At 34.9% G+C, this 22,867-nt stretch overlaps 1 protein-coding gene across 1 annotated transcript; it reads right to left on the bottom strand.

The window, feature by feature from the left end:
- Positions 1-6,440: 6,440 nt before the first annotated feature.
- LOC148302252 (uncharacterized) lies at positions 6,441-21,707 on the bottom strand. The gene is made up of 4 exons (XM_088271925.1): positions 21,572-21,707; positions 21,410-21,482; positions 18,351-18,493; positions 6,441-16,113 (listed from the first exon to the last, which is right to left on the bottom strand). Exons 1-4 carry the CDS (start codon positions 21,611-21,613, stop codon positions 14,968-14,970), a joined length of 1,404 nt encoding a protein of 467 aa, XP_088128051.1. The 5' UTR covers positions 21,614-21,707; the 3' UTR covers positions 6,441-14,967.
- Between the last annotated feature and the right edge of the window lie 1,160 nt (positions 21,708-22,867).

Here is a 22,867-nt window from a genome sequence, read left to right as displayed (position 1 = left end):
AGATAGATTGAGAAATGCCAAGATCAGGGAAATATGCGAGATGGAAGATGTCGTTAGGTGGGGAAGGCAACGAAGAAGACAATGGTATGCGCGTGTGAGGAGAATGGAACCATTCAGACTCCCCCACATCGCATTGTACGGCCAACCCCATGGTAGACGACTCCCGGGCAGACCACCAAAGAGATGGGCCGATAGCTGGGAATCGACGTCGCAGGAGGCTAATCCCTCTTAAAAACAGGCCGTAAGGCCTATAATAAGAAGAAGAAGAAGAAGCACCAAAACGTAACAATTTTACAAGCTAGAAATTCCTGATAACTTAAAATTATAAATTTGCAATGGAAATGTAATGTTTTGGTTAGGATCTTCACAATTGTGCTTGTCTCGGGCAGCTCTAAACAGTCCTGATCCCCGTTCAATCTCGTATGTTCCGGAGCCAGGAGATCTGCCTTCTGGCCACACCTCGTGGACCCTCCACTAGGTGCAATAGCTCGTACTTGTCCCTCTCAGTACATGCCCCAGATAGGACACCTTCCGGACCTTGATCAGTCAGCAACTGTCTCCCTGCTCTTGCTCTCTGGAGCACATTTGATTACACTTACACATTTGATTAGCACACTTACTTACTATTAATTACACACAAGTTGGTTCAAAAGAATTAATTAAAGATTCATCTTTATCATTGTATTTTTTGAGGTTATTTTGGTTATTGACTCATTTCAAAGTATAACTTACAAACATCATGATTAAATTTCACTAGTTTGAATAAGACAGTTGTGACATCATCATCAAAAATTCAACCAGATCTTTAGTTACATTGCCGGGAAACGCTTAAGTGTTTTTTGAATACTGTTGGCAGAGAGCGGGAGACGCTTGTAAGCGTTCTATTTGCTTACTTTAGGTAGAGCGCGAGAGACGCCTGCAAACATTGTACAAATAGGAATTGGGCGTTGCGGCCACTTGTAATTTGTATACTGAGGGTCGGGCGGCAGACTGCCAGAGTATAATTAGGGTCCTTTTCCATACTGTTGGTAGAGAGCGGGAGACGCTTGCGAGCGTTCTATTTGCTTACTTTAGGTAGAGCGCGAGAGACGCCTGCAAACATTGTACAGATGGGAATTGGGTGTTGTGGCTACTTGTGATTAGTATACTGAGGGTCGGGCGGCAGACTGCCAGAGTATAATTAGGGTCAGGGTTGATGAACAAAACTGCCCGAAAATGTGTTAATTAAAAATAAAAAATTCACACAATGGCAATTCACATTAAATATGCCTTGATTAGTTTTTTAGAAACGTGCATTATTCTACAAAAGATCTACAAATCGTCGCTTTTATTATTGTAATGTGTTGCAAATGTAAGTAAAATGTTGCCATCTCTGTAAATTGTTAATGTAATAATTTCTAAATGCTTTAAGGTTAAATAGAACTAGCGATGGAATGATTGAGTTTCTATATTATACGATATAAAGTGTAGTCTATATTCATGTTTTAGGATACCGTTTACACCTTTACTATATGTTCATGACCACGGTTTTGTTATCGTAGAGTTAGTCATTGTTTTCTCTTATGTTGTTATGTGACATTATCCAACTGTAAATGTCCAAGAGCTTTTAAATTATTTAAGTAAACAAAATTTAATAAATCGCTGTTTTATTTATGTATTCCTCTTTCTATCCCCGACTGCAGATATCGACTTGTGCACTGTGATACTAGCACTGTGGCTAGAGTCAAATCAGAATAATGCAGTCGATCGTCTGTTTTATCCTTTCCACTGTACCTCCACCGGACGGTAACTCCACCTTTCTACTACTACTACTACCATCACGCCGTTTCTCCGCAGGGGTAGGCAGAGAGGATGGAATGCCACACTTTTCTGTCCTGACATACACTCCTCGCCTCCTTCACATCCATACCTCTAATCATACATGCCCTCTGATTACGCAGACTTTTGACAACGCCAGTTTTTAGGTTCTGATTGATCTGATCGTGCCAAGTCTTTTTCGGTCGTCCTCGTTCTGTTTTCCCTCTCACATTCGCCACACATATTTCCTTAGTCATTCTCTCGTTATCCATTCGCTCCACATGTCCATACCACTGTAAAGAACTCTTCCTAATCTTTTCAATTATTCCTCGTTCAGCCTTACATTCCTTTCTTACATCTTCGTTTTTAATTGTGTCATATAATGATTTTCCCCACATTCGTCTGATGGAGCGCATTTCAACAATTATCATTAAAGCCACAGGAGGATAGGTACAGTCTCCAGTAGATTATCATTAAGAAACCCTTGACTTGACGCCTTCTACCGTTTTATTTTTATAATTATACAGGGCTTTTTTTCCATGTAACGCGGTGGAATGGTGTTCCGTCACCTTTTTTGACAGATATATTTTTTTTAAATATTTTCAAAATCAATTGAACTAAACAATGTTTGCACTTATTACAATCTATATGTTTATAATTTGTCAAAATAAATACTAGCTTTAAATTTTAATATATATATATATATATATATATATGTATATATATATATATATATATATATATATATATATATATATATATATATATATATATATTATATATATATATATATATATATATATATATATATATATATATATATATATATATATATATATATATATATATTTTTATTTTTTTATTAATTGATTCGGCTGTCACTTTGTGGTAAAATATATCCATTTTTAATTTAAGTTTTGCTTAGTAAATACCACTATTTCTTACAATCTACTGTGACACGTGTTTCGATGCATTCCGCATCATTTTTAAACACATGCGGTGTTTGAAAATGATGCGGAATGCATCGAAACACGTGTCACAGTGGATTTTAAGAAATAGTGGTATTTACTAAGTTAAACTTATATTAATTTTTTTTTTAATAAAAAGCTTGACATGAAGTGAGTTCTGGTACTTTTATTGTTTTTAAAAAAAATCTCTGTAATTATGTATATATTTTTGTGGATGTGTGCATGTACGTATATATGTATGCATTTAGCAAAAGAAGGATGTAAGCAGAGTAAACGCTGCATTTGCGATCTCTTAAACAAGTGTGGAAAAATCAATGTTTAACAGAATTAAAAACGGGATAATTGATGCTTTTGAAGGAAACAGTGTTGGCGGATAGTGGCTATTCAATTAAAGTGCATGTTTTCATATGCGTTAACGAAATTAATATAATTTTGTATGTATTATTTTATATATATATATGTTGTAAACAAAGTGATTTAAACTTACGCGTACTCAATTTTATATGCAATAATTAATTATTATTTCTAGAATAATAGGTAATTATTTATTGCAAAAAGTTCGGAATCTTGGCCAGAGTTGATTTGGTCAAGCCAAGTGTACAAATCAATTATCAAAACCTAAAATCAGGTCACATCAACAGTCTACATAGTATGACTATATGTATGGTGGGACATAATACTGTGTGGCCTTTCAACCTCTCTGCCTGCCCCTGCAGTGAAAAGGCTTGATGTTAACCTTTCCGGGAGTACAACAATTGATGTCTGACTTTCTCTTGGGAGTGGGTTCTTTTCACATAGATTTTTTTTCATGAAATCTATGCATTCTGAAGACGGAAATTACGAAAAAATAATAAATAAAATCACAAACTTCGTTGAAATATTTATAAATTATGACAAAGTTACGTACAAATATCCACAGATGTCATCGCTATACAACTTACATCATACCAACAGACGGACTTTGACATTAACGTCGACAGTAACGGTATATACACGGGTCTACCAAACAATAAAATGACTCGACTGCAATCAGTGTTAAACGCAGCAGCGAGACTAATTTTTGGAATTTCTAAATTCAGTCACATCACCCCACTACTTCGCAAACTCCACTGGTTACGCTTTCCCGAAAGGGTTGAGTATAAACTCTGCCTACTCATGTATAAATCAATACACAATATGGCTCCAGAGTATCTTAAGGAGCTGTGTATTCCAGATGAATTGGTTGATAGACGTCTCACGCTTCCATCGGCTACAACATCTGCAATGGGCAAAGTTATCTTACCAGCTCGCAACCAACGCACTAAATTTGGCGAGCGTGCCTTTGCTGTTGCAGGACCGACGGCGTGGAATGCTCTTCCACCAATGGTTAGAAATAGTGAGAGTGAGATGATCTTTAGAAAAAGACTAAAAACACATTTGTTTGCTAAATCATTTCCACCATAATATTTTCCCCAATTCATTCACAGTGAAGCGCCCTTGAGGTATTTTTTTACGAAAATGGCGCTATATAAGTTATCCAAATTTATTATTATTATTAACGTCGATACTCCTTTGAGGAAAATTCGCACCGATGTTCATTTATGTCCATACTCCCGGAAAGGTTAAAGGTAATAAACAGTTTGCTGGCAATAAATAATACACATCCCAATGTCTACATTCATTTTATTGGTAGAATATGGTATAAACAACGTCCCTAACATATATATTGCTCAGATTACTACTCTTTAGACATATACAATAATATCTTTCACTTATAAATTCAGGTATATTGGTAGTACAGTACGTATTCACAATCAGAATAAATTATTTAACAATAAAAAAAATCAAGGTACTTGTTTAAAGCGTACACAGTTTTTTTTCTTCTCTTTTTTGTAATGCGTGACCTTTGAAATGTTTAAAACACACGTACCAATAACAATAATCAAATTAAAATTACACACACTTAATTAAATACAATTAAAATACTAAAACATGTTGGTAATCAAATAGTGTACCGTAATTTCACGCAACTATGGTCCAAGACCTTAACTATGGCCCGAATCCCCAATCACGGTTCAAAGCAAATTGAACCATAGTTGGTTAGAAATTTGAATATGTTTGACAATTGTGGGCGATATGGTGAATGTTACACAATTTGTAATGTGATCACAACTAAGAATCAAAGCCCCGAGTATGGTACATAGCTCCAACTATGGTTTAAAGCCCAAACTGTGGTCCCAAGCCTCAACTGTGGTCCAAAGCCACAACTATGGTCCAAGCCCAACTCTGGCCCGAAGCTTCAACTGTGGTCTAAAGCCACAACTATAGTTCGAAGCTCTAACTATGGTCCTAATCCTCAGAAATTATCTAATGGACCAAAGTTATGTGCTCCATAATAAAAGTATGGTGGTAGTTTAAAAAAATATTTAAATATGTATGTATATAATTTTAGAGTTCTGTCTGCCTCCGTAGTGTAATGGTCAGCACGCTCGGCTACCGTTCTGGAGGTCCCGGGTTCGATTCCCGAGGGGGGTAAATTAAATATAAGTAATTCTTTCACTGTAATATTTATTCAATATTACCCTGGACTGGTACCTGAAGCGGAGGGCTGATCACCTTCTCTTCATGTGTAAAAGATCAAGATAACACTGCGTTTATATAACGCAGTGCCCTATGCACCATTGGGGTGCGGATAAGGGTTTAAAGAAAAACAAAAAGATATATATATATATATATATATATATATATATATATATATATATATATATATATATATATATATATATATATATATATATATATATATATACATATATATATATATATATATATATATATATATATATATATATATATGGGGCACATCAGGATCATAGTTGCGTGAAATGTAGGTAATTAAATTCTATAAAAATATATATATAAATATTTTGAAACTGACGAAATGAAGATACTGGTATAATAGAAAGCTAACTTTTCTTAAATTACAAGTTCTTAACATCCAAATTTCATGATGTCTCCGTAGTGTGGTGTTTAGCGGTTTAGCCATCACACTCGTATGTGACGTCCCAGATTCGATTCCTGGCAATTCCGACATATTGAAACACGTAACATATTGATTATAGTACGTCCAAACCTTTGCACAAGGAACACTGGATTCAACCTTCGAGGTGCTGTCATCAAGCTATTAAAGATGTCTCAACAAAGATGCAGAAGTTTTTCGAGGTGAGAAGATCTGAGAAACTTATCAAATAAAGTAATTTTTAAAAAAAATTCAGGAATTTTTTTCATACTATTTTTTATATATTTTTTTAAAATCGATATTCTGAATAAATAAAAAAAGGAACGGCTCCTATCCTCTCTTCCTCCTTCAACGCCCCAAGGACAGAACGCTAAAATTTAGACTTAGATTCACATACGGTGTTTGAAAATGATGCGGAATGCATTAAAACACGTGTCACATTACATTTTTAAAAATATTTGGTATTTACCAAGTAAAACTTAAATTAAAAATGGATAGATATTATTACAAAGTGACTCCGAATCAATTAATGAAAAAATTACGAATCAATTTTAAATTGCGATGATCTGACACAGTGCCCTATGCACCACGCCACATCACACCCCAAGTGCAGATAAGGATTTAAAAAAAGAATAAGAATTACTTCCATCTCGATAACATCTTTATATGTGTTGAGATTTCAATAAAATAATTTTTCAATACATTTTATTTATAAAAAAAAAAAAAAAAAGATTTACAAATTGTCTCATTGGTGTTGTAGTTTCTTATTTTATGTAATTACATTTTAGAATTTAGTTTTTCAATTTTATTACGCCTAAATTACATTCAAGCAAAGGCTACTCTATAAATTTTTTACAAAAATATCTCAGTCTATGACATGAGTGTCCTAATCACATCACATCTAATTTACAATTACAGTGGAACCTCTCACAACGAGCACCTCTTATAACGAGTAATTCACATAATGTGCAAAAAAAAGTGAGTGAAAAGTTGCTCCCTTAATAAGCAATATTTCACATAACGAATTACGGAGAAACAACACGTCCCTTTTTACGACATTGCACTTCCGCATCAGTGCATTAGCTTGTGTTTCGCTTAATGACTAAGATTCTAGTACGAATTATTATGTAATGAGAGAAAGCGAGTGCTTTTGCCTAGAATTTTTGTTGATGAGATTCAAACTTTTCAATTGTTTGCTTTTTGGTTGGTTCAAGATAATGAATTCAATATGAAATGATTCATATAATTTATATTTGAAGTACCAAATTAGGGATTTTCCATTTTGTAATTAAAATGTAACTTTGTTTTAAAATCACGATAGATATTTTATTATAAGTTAATTAGAATGTCTACCGGTTTCGAAGCTAACCGCTTGCGAGTGTTTTTGCCTAGAATTTTCACTCATGAATCACATGAAATCATAGTAACTTAATAAGAGTCAATCCACTCACGAGTAGGCATAGACTATGAAACTTAAAAAGTTGAAGCCTGAGTAGGGTCATGATACGCGGTGTTGCATAAGCCGTAGCTAGATTTCAGAGTCACTTGGACGTTAGGTAATTCAAAAAAAATAACTCCTTATGAGAGGTTCCACTGTATTTGAAAAGAATCAAGCATTGGTGTCAATTAAAAAAGGTTATATTCAATCACTGGCTGTACATGGCCACGCTTTGCTGTGGCCCAGTACGGCTAAATGGAAAATAAAAGAATAAAAAGCACACATTTCTAATATGTCTAATTTCACAATGCTAACAAACCAATGAAAATATTAAAGATTCTATTAAACGACAATGCGGGCCAAAACATCGCAAACGCTAAGTGACGGCAGCTGTCAAGAAGCACGCTACCCACTATGCTACGTGTGTTGCTGTTACGTTCAACAGATGGCGCTGCCATTGAGATAAAAAGCTTGTTTTTTACCTGTGACAGGTAAAAAAACTAGTATATAAAAATAGGCGCGTATTCTAATGAAATGTGTTTAAAATTTACATTTTTATTTATATATGGTGAGAAAATTTTGTCCACCTCTATAGTTTAGTGGTCAGCCAGTTTGGCTACCAAGCTGAAGGTGTCGGGTTCGATTCCCAGCGAAGTCAACAACAAAAAAATAGTATCTCATATTTATTTCATATCACCCTGGACTGGTACAAGAAGGGCAGGGCTGATGATTATCTTGCCTTCATGCAATTAACGATCAAGACAATACTGCATTGCTACCATGCAGTGCCCCATTGGGTGCGGACAAGGGTTAAAAGAAAATAAAGAGAAAATTTAGCTCAATCAATCAATCCATTTGATGTCTACATGATGTGATAAATATATTGGCCGTGTGAAAAGCAAATGCTACCCTTTTTAAAATATTGCAACACAAAGATATGTTAAACGCACATTTTGATAAATTTACAAAGCCAAATGTAACTGTGATACAATAACAACGAGTAATGTAGGTACGTTTAACAACAAATAGCAAATTTCAGTTGCACAAACCTATCTATCTGAAATTACAGCATGACTATTCGTTGAATCATATAAAAACTTAGAGTAAATTTTAAATTTTGCTAGTGAAACTCGGATATAGTGTCATATACGGTTTAAGCCAACAAGGGGTACAGACTGTGTGCCAAATCACGGTAGATACTATCCAAGGCGGCATGGACTTTATATCAAACCAAGGTAAGCACTATCCAAGGTGGCGTAGACTATATGCCAAGCCACGGTAAGCACTATCCAAGGGGGCATTAAATGTATGCCAAACCACAGTGAGCACTGTCCAAAGCGGCATTAACTGTATGCCAAACCACAGTGAGCACTTTCCAAGGCAACATAGACTGTGTGCCGAACCACGGTGAGCACTTTCCAAGGCGACACAGACCGTATGCCAATCACAGAGTCAAAGTAGATTCATCTCCTAAGAAAATGAGTTTCAACACTATCTTGGACCTCCAATAATACAACGACAATAATTGTTATAATCAAAATGTAACTTTGTTTTAAAATCACTATAAATATTTTATTATAACTTAATTGTAATGTCTACCTGTTTCGAAGCTAACCGCTTCTTTATAAAGACTGATTAATACTCAGTCTAAATAATCAGCCTTGATAAAGAAGCGGTTAGCTTCAAAACCGGTAGACATTTTAATTAAGTTATAATAAAATATTTATGGTGATTTTAAAACAAAGCTACATTTTAATTATAAAGAAAATGAAAATCAATACTATCTCGCCCGTGCCCCTCCAATAATGCAACGACAATGATTGCATTAAAAATCATTTAAAAATGAATTATAAAAAACAGTTTACAATGCGAATGTTTAAATTTACAATATTTCTACTCTTGTGATGAAACAGATTATAAACCTATTACTGAATAAACATTTTTAATGTAATTTAATTTTAATCGTTTTCCATTGTATTAAAAACAGCACTTTGTAGTCAAAACACAATGTTTTTAAATTATATTGTTGCAAATCATATACAGTTGAACCCAGGTATACGAGAAATCTCTTTGAGATTTTCATCCCTATGTGGATATAAGAGAGATTTCTTTATAAGAGAAAAATATTCCTGCCCCATAAGGCGCTTGTCCACTACGCGGAATTCTGTGTAATTTTAGCGTCCGGCACGTCAGTTAGCGTTTTAAAACGACGATTGGCTTGTGCTTTTATCCATCTTTCTTCGGATCGGAGCTCTTGATCGGTGCGTGAACACGTTGCGCGTAAATTCCATCACGCTAAACTGTCGTAGTCGTTTTCATTTTTCAAAACCGGACTGCCGTACCGTGAAATCCCGTGCAGTGGACAATCGCCCATAGGCTGTTTTTATTCCGGATCAACTGTATACATATCTGGTAGGGAAAATACAATATGAACATTCACCTCCTTCTTCCTGGATCATCTTTGTAGACTGTTGGGGCCAACTCTCCTCGTCATCAGGTTGTAGGTCCTTCTATCATATACAACGTCACCTAGGCCAAGCCTTGGAATCATGTTTTCTTTCTTCATCATCTGAATTCTTTGGTCTTCCTCTAGATGTTATTCTAAGAAGATCTACGGGGATTGCCTGGTTCACAATATCATCAGGTTCTATATGTGCCCATAATATCTCAATTGCCTTTCCTCTACCTTACTATTGATGGCTGTTACAGCCAGGCTTTCACGAATGTGTGAACTCTTTATTATATCTCTAAGGGACACTCCAGCTGACCATCTGAGCATTCGCATTTCAGCAGTTTCTAATTGCCTATAGTAGGTGCTATACATCGTCCAGCATTCGAAGCCATGGAGGAATGCGGGTCTGACAATTGTTTGGTAAACTTTTCCCTTTAGCTTGGCTGTTTGAACAATCACGGACGTCACTGAGTAAAACTCAACTGAAAATAGCTAAAATAATAAATCCAATAAGAGATAATAATAAAAAGTTGTCTTGCACATATATACAACTTTTTCAATTAAATTATAACTTATTTTTACAACATATCAACTAGATATACATACATACCAAATTTAACATAATGCCTGTGATAATTTGACAAGAAATCATGGTTTAAAAAAAATTTTGACTGTTAGAGTGCTCAAAATCGATATATCGACTCTGGTATAATTTGCCAAAAGCGCAATTTTCGATACACTGACGATGATGTTAGTGCATTTCGGGTGTCAAGCTAAGAGCTTGTGTTGCAGTTTGCGCATTTCTAAAGTTACGATTCGTCAATAATATTCACATATAAACTAATTTAACACGTCTTCTTCTTTTTATAGATCCTCAGAATCTGTCACTCTTGGGATGATGACTGCCAGCTATCTCTCCACCTTCTTGGAGGTCTGCCTGAGGGTCTACGTCCTTCAGGGTTTCCTTGAAGGGCGATACGTTGAAGTCTGTTTTCTGACAAACTATTTACATGCTCATTCCAGAATCGCTTTCGTTGTCATCCCCACCTCACGATATCTTCCGTCTTACACACGTTCCGGATATCAGTAATTTTAGTAAAAAAAAATAATCACATTTTTTATAAGAACCTATTGTTTTCACCTATAACAATATCGAATTTGTCCAATAGTAATGATGAAAGCGATTGTTATACTCAAAGAAGTGATGAAATTAGAATGTTTAACTCTTACCACTCTGTAGGCCAGACATTCTGGCCCGTATGATTCTAGTAGGCAGCTCCGTGGGCCACAATGTCTGGCCCGGCGCAGGTATAACACTGATTTCTCTATCACGCAAGTATATTCTACCAACAAATGTTTCAGATAAATACAGTTAATCTTAATTAACATGGTCATACGAATTGCCAGACAGAGTGCCCCAAAATTAGGGACCAAAATATTTATTTTAATGGTAGAAAAACGTCGTTTTTGATCAGAGTAGCTGATCAGTTATGAGAAAAAATGGTCAGAGTGGAAAAGGTTAACAATCAGATGACGCGATTGAATAGTGAAAACTCCGAGAACGAGCTGAATTTACATGACCTTGACACATTCTTGCCAGTAAAAATTTGATGCTTTTATATAAAGATACAAAAATGAGAGAGTGAACATCAATATAACGAATTTTTAGCCATCAAAACATCGATATAACAAATCATCCGATACACCAAATACTTTCGAAACCCCCTAATTCCTTATATCGAGGTTCCACTGCATAGGAAATTTCTAATATGTATACAATATACAGCAAACTACAGCAACTTCCTATAACGTTGAGATAAGTACTGCGTTATCAGAGAGAAATTTATACAGGTAAAATGATTTTAAATTGGATTATAATTTAATAATGACTCATTTCAGTCATTTCCGCTAGTTAAAATGTAAAATTTCGTCCGCCTCCACAGTGTAGTGGTTAGCGCGCTAGGCTACCATGCTGGAGGTCCCGGGTTCGATTCCCAAGAGGGTCAAAATAAATATAAGTGATTTTTCACTCTAATATTTATTTAATATGACCTAGGACTGGTACCTGAATCGGAAGGCTGATCACCTTTCCTTCGTGTATTTAACGATCCAAATAACACTGCTTCTCTACGATGCAGTGCCCTATGCACCATTGGGGTGCGGATAAGGGTTAGAAGAAGAAGAAGAAAATGTAAAAATACAATTTAAAATATTAACTTGATGTATCATTTGTCAAATCAAACACCGATTTTTATAGTCTACTGTTAAAAAAAAACACAAAAAAATTAATATTGTGACAGTTGTTTCGCCTAGTTATGGCATTTTCAAAAGAATGTTTGTGTTTGTTGAAAGGTTAGTAGACTCAAAAAATCAGTGTTTGATTTAACAACTAATACAAAAATTAAAACGGAGTTCTTCAAATTAAACGCCAATTGAATAAATAAAATATTAACCCCTTATAACGCTTCCTCCGATAACGCGGTACCGATTTCCTATGTTATAGGGGGGTTTACTGTATGTTTATTTTTAAAAAATTAAACACATCTGTTTAAAAATTAAACAGATGTCGCTCACTCCTTTCAAGAACGTCATAAATCAAAAAACTTGATTTTTCAGGAGAACGTTTTTAAAGTTTAAATATAAAATACAATGTATTAAAAATAAATATCAAGCCACTTATTGAACTTTTTACTGTGCATCAGATCTTTTTAGGTAAAACCTGAAGGTTTATTCTCCATTTGAAAAATATTTAAAATATTTTAAAAAAATAATTAAACAATACCTTTTCTTCAAAATGCAAAAACAACACTTTCTGCCCTGTAGCGGGTAAATATTGAGTTCAAAATATGCCTCTTTTGCTGGGATATAGTACATTTTCTGGGTATTCCAAAAACATGCACAACTGAAAATTGTCGATTTTTGATTTATGACGTTCTTGAAAGGAGTGAGCGATGTGTTTATTTTTTTTTTAAATAATCTTGAATATTTTACTACATTACTGTCATGCCGGGCACTCAATATTTTATCGGTTGCTTTCAGCCTTAGATTAAATAAAACAGATTAAATAAAACCAAAAATAAAAAAAATATCTAAAAAATTACAAGTTCAATAAAAGTATTACATAGTTGAAGGACATAGTAGAAGGGAGATACAAATTCGTTGTATGATAACAATATATTGGTGTCCAAATTACTGTCTAAAAATGCCGCTATGGGAGTTATTCACATCAAGATTTTTAATCGACACCTCAACATAGACGAAGAAGTCTATTAGCATATTTTTAATTTAGGCATATGTGCAACTCTACGAAATTTGAGCAATGTGGTAAAAACTCACGGTAAGGTTGGTGAATGTTACACGGCGCATTAAACAATCACTCAAACCAGGCAATGACAGGTCGTGAGCTCTGTAAATGCCCAGACTTACATATAATTTTTCAATCTCAATAGGCTTCATCTATATATATTGATATATCAACAATAAAAAAACATTTTTTATTTTTTATTGCCAGATTTGATCCCTGAGGATGATCGAGATGTATATTACTGGCATCTCCACAGAGACGAAGAATATATACAAAATTTGAACGTTGAATTATGGATAGAATGGTAAACGTGACACAGCAGTGATTACTTAAGCCAGCCGATGCCAAAAATGCTGAATTCCAAATTTTCTTTTGTAAAAAAAATAGATCCTCGTCTCTGTTGATACACCTATAATGGATATATATTGAAAAAAAATATACTATATCAAATTATGATTGATGGACATATGTGTTTCAGTATGTATGTACAATTTCGAAGCTTATACTTTCAAACTCGGACAACTACACCTGCAAATATCAATAAGCCATTTACACAAATCGTTTACTAAAAACAGATGAGTGGATTTGGCGAGTTTTGAGAGTGCACGCTTCGCATCACTTCACTTAACTTAACTTAACGTCTTAGGTTTGAATGGCCACTTGGATCGACAGCTACAATATTCACAACAATAAATACACCGACAGTCTACACACCTATTTCTACACTTACACGTCTTAAGACCTACCAATCAAAAATAAATGCTTATTAAATTAAATTTTCGGTGTGACGAAATTCTATTTCGGAACCAGTTAATACAACATAACACATGCGTACAAAAATTAGTTGCTATATTTTAGTTTTAAACTGACGTTTCTTGGTGGAACTGCATTTTACATAGTAAAACAACAACTATATAGTTTATTTTGTACATTAAAACCATTGTTAACTTTGTGGTATAGTAATATAACACTCTCCTTATCATTCATCGTTCACTTTTTTAAGTGGCATAACACATAATGAATGATGAATGATAAGGAGAGTGTTACATTTTTTTTTACTTTTTTATTTTATTTGACCAGTGATCGGGTTTTGATGTAACCGATATTACCGGACTGATGATGTCGATAGTGTCGAAACCCGGTCACTGTTCAAATAAAATAAAAATGGAAAAAAAAACTATACAGTCGTTGTGTACAAATATCGTTCACAAACGCTGGATTGGTTTCACTTAAAACCTAATTATATTAATATTTTACTGATATTTTAAAATAGGTCAGAATATTCTTTGTTGAAAAAAAACTTTATTAAAGAAAAAAACACATAAAAATCAATTGACAATGACATTCGTTTCAAAATGCCATAGCTAGACGAAACAATTGTCACGAAATTCATTTTTAAGTGTTTTTTTAATAATAAAATACAACTTAGTAGACTAAAAAAAATGAGTGTTTGATTTAACATTTAATACATTTCGCTCACTCCTTTCAAGAATGTCATAAATCAAAAAACTTGATTTTTCAGGAGAACGCGTTTAAAGTTTAAAAATATAATACAATGTATTAAAAATAATTATTAAGCCACTTACTGAACTTTTTACTGTACAACAGATCTTTTTAGGTAAAACCTGAAGGTTTTATCTCCATTTGAAAAATAATTAGTATGCTTAAAAAAAATAATTAAACAATACCTTTTCTTCAAAATGCAAAAACAACACTTTTTGCCCTGTAGCGGGTAAATATTAAGTTAAAAATATGCCTCTTTTGCTGGGATATAGTACATTTTCTGGGTATTCCGAAAACATGCACAACTGAACATTGACGATTTTTGATTTATAACGTTCTTGAAAGGAGTGAGCGATATATTAAAATGGAGTTCTACAAATTAAACGCCGAATCTATAAATAAATGCTTATTTGTCAGCATCTCGCGATGTATGACACGATGTAAACGCAGTGAATGCGTTAAATGGACCAAGAAATAGAAAGTGTCTTCCGAAAACTGCGTGTCACTTCAAGTGTCGTAATCCTCGTCCAGCTGCATCTCCGTGGAAGGGTTCTTGCGCAGGGAGCTAGCAGTAGAGCTGGCCGGCGGCATCTTGATGGGCAGCAGGGGAGGCGGCTCATTAGACACCGAGCCCTTTCTTCTCCTGGTCGCCAGCGTCGAAGCGTTGGAGCACTCCGCGTCAAACTTGAAATTCGACAGATCCAAATGAATCTTGGGCACCTGTCCATCGGTGGTAACGTCGATTTTGATCTTCGGAATACTCAGGTCTTCGACTTCGTCCGGATTGGGAGAGTTGTCGTACAGCGACGTCGTGCGTTTGAGCGTCTGCAAAGCCGGTGGCACCTTTCTGGGAGATTTATACCGGTTCAGACTCTCTGACTTATGAAGCACGCTCCTGAAATTCCCGCTGTCTTTGAACACGGGCGTGTGGGGCTGTCGGATCAAAGTCGGAGTGAACGGGGGGTTGTTTCGGTCCGATTGAGGCGTCAATGGAACTGCCGACAGATCCAAGTGAAACATGGGAGTCGTCGGCGTCTTCGAACTATTGCCATCATGAAAACCTTTCGATAAATCGATGTGCAGTTTAGGCGCAGTGGACTCCGGTATTTTTGTCTCGGAATAGCTGCCGAAGCTGTCTTTAAACGCCGGATTAGGATAAGTGGGTCGCGTGACCACAGTTTCTGACTGAGTGTAAAACCCAGCAGAGCGAGAATATTCCGGATTAGGCTGGATGACAGAGCTGAATGCCGGTTCTTTTTTATCCGTATCTTCATCTTCTCTCAGCGTCTCTTGGTAGAAATTAGGTTGTCTATTAGGTCTGGGTTGGTAGCTGGCCGTAGCGACGGGAGCCGAGGTACTCTGTATGACTTGTGTGTGTGTCTGCGCAGCCTCCGGCTTGGGGGGCTCTGCCTCTGGCCTTCCGGGGTACTTCCGGAGGCTCTTCCCGTTGCCGTGAGGCAGCTTGCGCTTGCTGGAGGGCTCGTAGTCGCTCCCAGAGTCACTGGACTGCCCGTTGAGGTGACCCGAGGTGGCCGGTCGAGGCTGACGCGGCCTGACTTCCGCGAAGCGCGAGGCATTCGGAGAACTATCAGCACTTTTATGCTGAGCCGCTTCCTTTTCTTCAGCCTGGGACACATCAGGTATACTTTTGACCTGCAGAGAAAAAAATAAAATTGTAAATTTTTTTTTTATTCTTCTCTTTGAGTCTAAGTCCGTGTTAGTTTTGTGGGGGATAGACGTATGGTAATTCGACGCTTAATCGCAAACTGATATAAAAATCTATATATTTGTTCAAAGAAACTCACGCATGATAGATGAAGGTTTTTTTTTCTTTATTTTAAATACTTTTGCGTTTTACAATATATTATAATTACAAGTACAAAAAAAATATATGATAGTAATACATAAAAAAAGATCCCACAAAGGCATGACCTGTGTGTGGGTATACATTATATTTTAGGTTATAGTAAAGGGCACTGGCAAGAATACAATAGATATTATCAGAAATAGAATTTGATTAAAAGTGACAGATCATAAGCCATGTAAATACCCAGACCTTCATATTCTTCTATTCTTCTTTACCTATATTGAATTCTCAAAAAAAAATTAAAAAATGACTCCTAAGTGGGGAAAAAAAATCTCTGATTTGTGAACAAATATTTGGACACTCAATATGTTCAGTATGTTATCAGTTTACATAGTGAAAAATTTGAACAAATAACTAGTACTACGAGTAATAAATTTGTGTTGGTCACATTTTTTTATACTATTTCTGACTACACTTTCCCATACTATTTCAAATAAAAAATAAATGAATAAACATGATAAAAAAAATTCTTCATTTATTTAGTGACTTGGCGTTTAATTTGTAGAACTCCATTTTAATTTATGTATTAATTTTAAACCAAACACAGATTTTTTGAGTCTACTAAGTTGTATTTTACGAACAAAAAACACATAAAAAATTATATTAATTATTGCTGCACATGTTAAAACTGTCACTTAGAATTGTATAGCTACATAAGGACCGTAGTCCATTTGATCTTCACATTCGTTTGATAATGCCCTAACAAGGCGAAACAATTGTCACAATATAATTTTTTATGTGTTTTTTGTTAATAAAATACAACTTAGTAGACTCAAAAAATCTGTGTTTGATTTAAAATTAATACATAAAAAAAAAAAACTTCGACTATCTGGGTGACCTAGTAGTCATGATTTTGCTGACTTTTGAAATGAAATTCGAAAAAATGTTAGTCGCTAAATGATAGATATCCCTTTTAATCTTTTCTGATCATTGTTTGCATATATTGCTCCATAATCAATTATACATAGTCTGATAGTTCACTTAAACTGTTTTTTCTTTCTACCAATATCTCAAGAAGGATGAAAGTAGACTGAATGCAGTCGAAATGCGATCTCTCAGAAGAATGTGCGACAAAACGATGTATGATAGATGTACGAATAGTGAAATAAGGAAGGAATGCAAAGCTGAGATAAGCATTATCGATAAAATTAAGAAAGGTGTGTTGAGATGGTTTGGACATGTAGAACGAATGAGTGAGGAAAGAACGGTAAAACAAATTAATGAGGCGAATGTTAGCGGGAAAAGAAGCAGAGGAAGACCGAGAAAAACTTGGCACGATCAGGTATGCCAAATACTTGAAAGTGGTCAGGTTAGGAGTCGTAACAATCGGCGGATATGTATGAGGAGATGCATGAACGTGGAAGAGGCGAAGAATGCTTGCAAGGACAGAGTGGTGTGGTGCTCTATTCTCTCTGCCTACCCCTGCGGGGAAGCGGCGTGATGGTTAGTTAGTTAGTTAGTTAGTTAGCCAATATCTCAATCTATTGATTTGAGCTTTACTTAACCCGTTCCCAAGTTGCATATCGCTCACTCCTTTCAAGAACGTCATAAATCAAAAAACTAGATTTATCAGGGGAGCGTTTTTAAAGTTTAAAATTATAATATAATGTATTAAAAATAAATATCAAGCCACTTATTGAACTTTTTACTGTGCAACAGATCTTTTTAGGTAAAACCTGAAGGTTTTTTCTCCATTTGAAAAATATTAGGTATGTTTAAAAAAATAATTAAACAATACCTTTTCTTCAAAATGCAAAAACAACACTTTCTGCCATGTAGAAGGTAAATATTAAGTTAAAAATATGCCACTTTTGCTGGGATATAGTACATTTTCTGGGCATTTCGAAAACGTGCACAACTGAAAATTGACGATTTTTTATTTATGACGTTCTTGAAAGGAGTGAGCAATATGATATTCACAAATATTTTCATACATTACTTTTTTCTGGTAAGCCGAAGTGACTAGTGTTTGAAAACAGGAATCTAAATGAATAAAATGTTTAATTTGTAATGAAACGCTTACCATGTCCCTGAGGAAGTCGAAACGCGACTCGGCAAGGATGCACTGTTTGAGGTGTGATGGGCTCAGGGTCTTGGCGTTCCGGCTCTGCGTCACCTGCAGCGACTTGGTGAGCAGCGACTCCACAAACAGCTCCAGGGTCCGAGGTGTGGCAGAGTTAAGGGGTTATACAGATTACCAACAAATTATTCGAAATTTTATAATCTGAAAAGGGTGATTCTATTCCCAGTCCTCTCCTTTTCTTCTTTTCCTATCACTCTCATCTCCTTTTCTCTTTATCCCATCCTTATCTCATATCTCTTGTTATATACAGATTTTTCTCTCTTACTTTTGCTATGTATAAATGTGAAAAACTGTAATCGGTATTCATGATTTTTTTTGTATTCTGGTTTTTCATGTATTGAAACTTGTTTTTTCCTTCTAATAAAATTAAAAAAAAAATACAACATAATGAATATATTTTAGACAATTGGCTTTATTGTTGACCTGTTGATGGACACATTTTTATGATAAAATATAATCAATTAAAAAATAATCAAAAAATTATTTCTGATGTGATTTTTCATCATTTTTTTTAAACTTTCAGAACTATTTTTACCCCGTCCAATAAAGATGAACCCTCATTCTGTTGTGTACATTACATGTATTTACTATTAACTAACTAACTAACCATCACGCCGCTTCCCCGCAGGCATAGGAATAGATAATCGAACGCCACACCACTCTGTCTTTGCAAACATTCTTCGCCTCTTCTCCATTCATGCATCTCCTCATACATACCCGACGATTATTACGACTCCTGACCCGGCCGCTTTCAAGTATTTGACATACCTGATTGTGCCAGGTTTTCCTCGGTCTTCCTCTACTATTATTTATTGGATAATTTATATATTTATTTGTTTTTTGGACGACAACGAAGGCGATACTGGAATGAGCATATTAACAGAATGTCAGATGACAGACTTCCACGTATCGCCCTTCAAGGTAACCCTGAAGGACGTAGTCCCCCAGGCAGACCTCCAAAAAGGTGGAGAGATATCTGGCCGCACAGATCCTGAGGATCTATAAAAAGAAGAAGAAGAGGCTAATTTACATAGCGCCGTTTTTGTGTGAAATCACTTCAAGGGTGCTTTACAATATACAGCAATTTATTGTACAATTTATAATTTTGTTAATTATTTATATTTTTTTATTTTGGGAATCATTAACCGCCCTACCCATACGAATGTACGTAATACGTCCACTTTATTATCACCCAAACGCAACAAGCCATATCCTGTATGTTCAAGTACAAAAAAGTATGCCCGCAACCACAGAAACGTTCGCGGTACGTCAAATTGTTCCCATTTGCCCTATGCATATGAATTGTCCGCCTCCGTAGTGTAATGGTTAGCACGCTCGGCTACCGTTCTGGAGGTCCCAGTTTCGATTCCCAAGGGGGTAAAATAAATATAAGTGATTTTTTTCACTGTAATATTTATTCAATATTACCCTGGTCTGGTACCTGAAGCGGAAGGCTGATCACCTTTCTTTCATGTGTAAACGATCAAGATAACACTGTGTTTATATGACGCAGTGCCCTATGCACCATTGGGTGTGGATAAGGGTTTTAAAAAAAAAATATATGAATATGTCATGCACCTTGTCTAGCATTTCGAGGGCAATATCACTGGCAACCAATTTTTGCAATATGCGCAGAATATGTCGAGATTATCTTGATTGATATATCGCTCACACCATTCAAAAACGTCATAAATCAAAAATCATCAATTTTCAACTGTGCATGTTTTCGGAATGCCCAGAAAATGTACTATATCCCAGCAAAAGCGGCATATTTTCAACTTAATATTTACCCGCTACAGGGCACAAAGAGTTGTTTTTTTCATTTTGAAGAAAAGGTATTGTTTTTTTTTTTTTTAAATTTACTAAATATTTTTCAAATGGAAAAAAAAACTTCAAGTTTTACCTAAAAAGATCTGTGGCACAGTAAAAAGTTCAATAAGTGGCTTGATATTTATTTTTAATACATTTCATTATATTATTAAACTTCAAAAACGATCTCCCGAAAAATCGAGAATTTTGATATATGACGTTGTTGAAAGGAGTGAGCGATATTACATTCTATACAAAATATATTTGTAAGAATATTCAAAAGAACAAACAAAAAAATATATATATAATGCAGTGCCCTATGCACCATCAGGTACGGACAAGGGTTTGAAGAATGAAGAATAATTTATATGTTTTGTGAGATCACTTCGAGGGTGCATTACAATGTACAGCAATTTTGTATAATTGAAAATTTTGTAAATTATTTTTCATTTTAATTTTGAGAATCATAAATACCGCTTAAAAACATAATCGCTCACTCCTTTCAAGAACGTCATAAATCAAAAATCGTCAATTTCGAGTTGAGCATATTTTCGGAATGCCCAGAAAATGTACTATATCACAGAAAAAGAGGCATATTTTTAACATAATATTTACCCGCTACAGGGCAGAAAGTGTTGTTTTTGCATTTTAAAGAAAATGTATTGTTTAATTATTTTTTTGAATATCCTAAATGTTTTTCAAATGGAGAAAAAACCTTCAGGTTTTACCTAAAAAGATCTTTTGCGTAGTAAAAAGTTCAATAAGTGGCTTGATTTTTATTTTTAAACATTGTATTATGTTTTAAAACTTTAAAAACGTTCTCCTGAAAAATCAAGTTTTTTGATTTATGACGTTCTTGAAAGGAGTGAGCGATATGTAAGCTCTACGATTCTTCATCCAATGTATCAGTTTTATATTCCACATAGATTTATACAAACTGCTGAAAAAAAACTATAGAACATTCCGTGATAAATTTGCGCACAAAACGGTAATGAATAGTGCCACTCATAGAAAAATATTGATTGATTCTCTCCAACACTCTACAGAGATCACTTCTACGAACTTTCGGAAGCTTCTGCGTATCGTTCTCGCATAGGCACACGATTTGTAAACAAACTCGACAATATGTACTCGTCGGTATAAACAGATGACTAGCCCCCGTTGAGGAAAATATCAAATAAAAAGGATATAGATGATGACTGGGACAGCTTGCGCCACTTTGCCGACTTCCTCATCCGTCTGCATTATCTTTTTGATCCGCCCCTGCAATAAAATGAAGGCTAGGTCATGTCAGAAGAACGCAAAAGCTTATCAACTGAAAAAGCGCACCCCTATTTAGTAAATTCACTCACCGCGGGAAAGCGCGCATTGTACTTTTTCTTTTTGGACGGCATTTTGCACCGTCTGGAGGTTGGAACTTAAATTAAAACGTCTTATTTGCACCACTGACGGCGGATGAAAACATTTGCGCAAAATTTTGAGGTTATCGAGAGGATTTTCTCGACCCACTTCATTTTTATATGAATCTGACAACTGTAAAAATACCATATGTATTATGTGGCCAGTGAGAGTTAATTTATTAAGGTACCTGTATAACTAAGAAAACGGGGCATTTTGTTATTAGATATAAAAGATTTTTGTTATTTCAGAGGGGGAACAACTTACACTTTAATTACGCCAAATACGTACGTTAATCTAAATATTCTTAATTTTTTAATGTTATTGGTAAATTTTAAGATCTAATTGATATTACTCAAAATGAAATTGTTTGTGTATTTTAATTATTTTTTATTTATTTATATGTACTCCCTCAGTTGTTTTTTAATAAAATTAGGTTTTTTTAATCTATACATGTGTACAAATTATGAATACGCATACTCATACATTTTGCAGTTTTGAAATAAATGTTTAAGAACACTTATATAAAAATATACGTCATTCAATAAGAATCATGCATTTTAATGATCGACACAATTCGAAAACAACATGTCTAATAGCCTTTTCAATAATTTATTTCAGCATTTATTACAATAAAGAAAATCATAAGAGATCAACACAAGTAAGTTTATGCCCGCATCCGTAGTGTAATGGTCAGCGCACTCAGCTACCGTTCTGGAGGTCCCGGGTTCGATTCCCAGAGAGGGTCTGATAAATAATGTGATTTTTTCACCCTAATATTTATTCAATATTACCCTAGACTGGTACCTGAAGCGGAGGGCTGATCACCTTTCCTTCGTGTATTAACGATCAAGATAACATTGTGTTTATATGATGCAGTACCCTATGCACCATTGGGGTGCGGATAAGGGTTTGAATGAAGTTTATAAAACTAAATTACTTACTTGGTGCGTGATCTTCTTAAACTTACTAATTAACCATCATGCCTCTTCCCGCAGGAGAAGGCAGAGGAGAATAGAACGCCACACTAACCTGCTTCGCAAACAATTGTTCTTTCTTACACATTTATGCGTTTTTTCATACGTACTCTTCGATTATGCTAACTCTTGACCTGACCACTCTCGAGTATTTGAAATGCTCGATCAAGCCAAGTTTTTCTCGGTCTTGCTTTGCTTCTATTACCAGTCGAACATAGTATATTATACTTTGTAAAATGTGATAAAATAATATTAAATGGTTTGTATCATTAA

Source organism: Brachycentrus maculatus, unplaced genomic scaffold, assembly GCF_059751285.1.
Source record: "Brachycentrus maculatus isolate JH-2025_06_01 unplaced genomic scaffold, ASM5975128v1 h1tg000470l, whole genome shotgun sequence".
Classification (NCBI taxonomy): domain Eukaryota; kingdom Metazoa; phylum Arthropoda; class Insecta; order Trichoptera; family Brachycentridae; genus Brachycentrus; species Brachycentrus maculatus.
The sequence above is the reverse complement of the archived record's forward strand: the minus strand, read 5'-3'. Positions and strand labels throughout refer to the sequence as shown.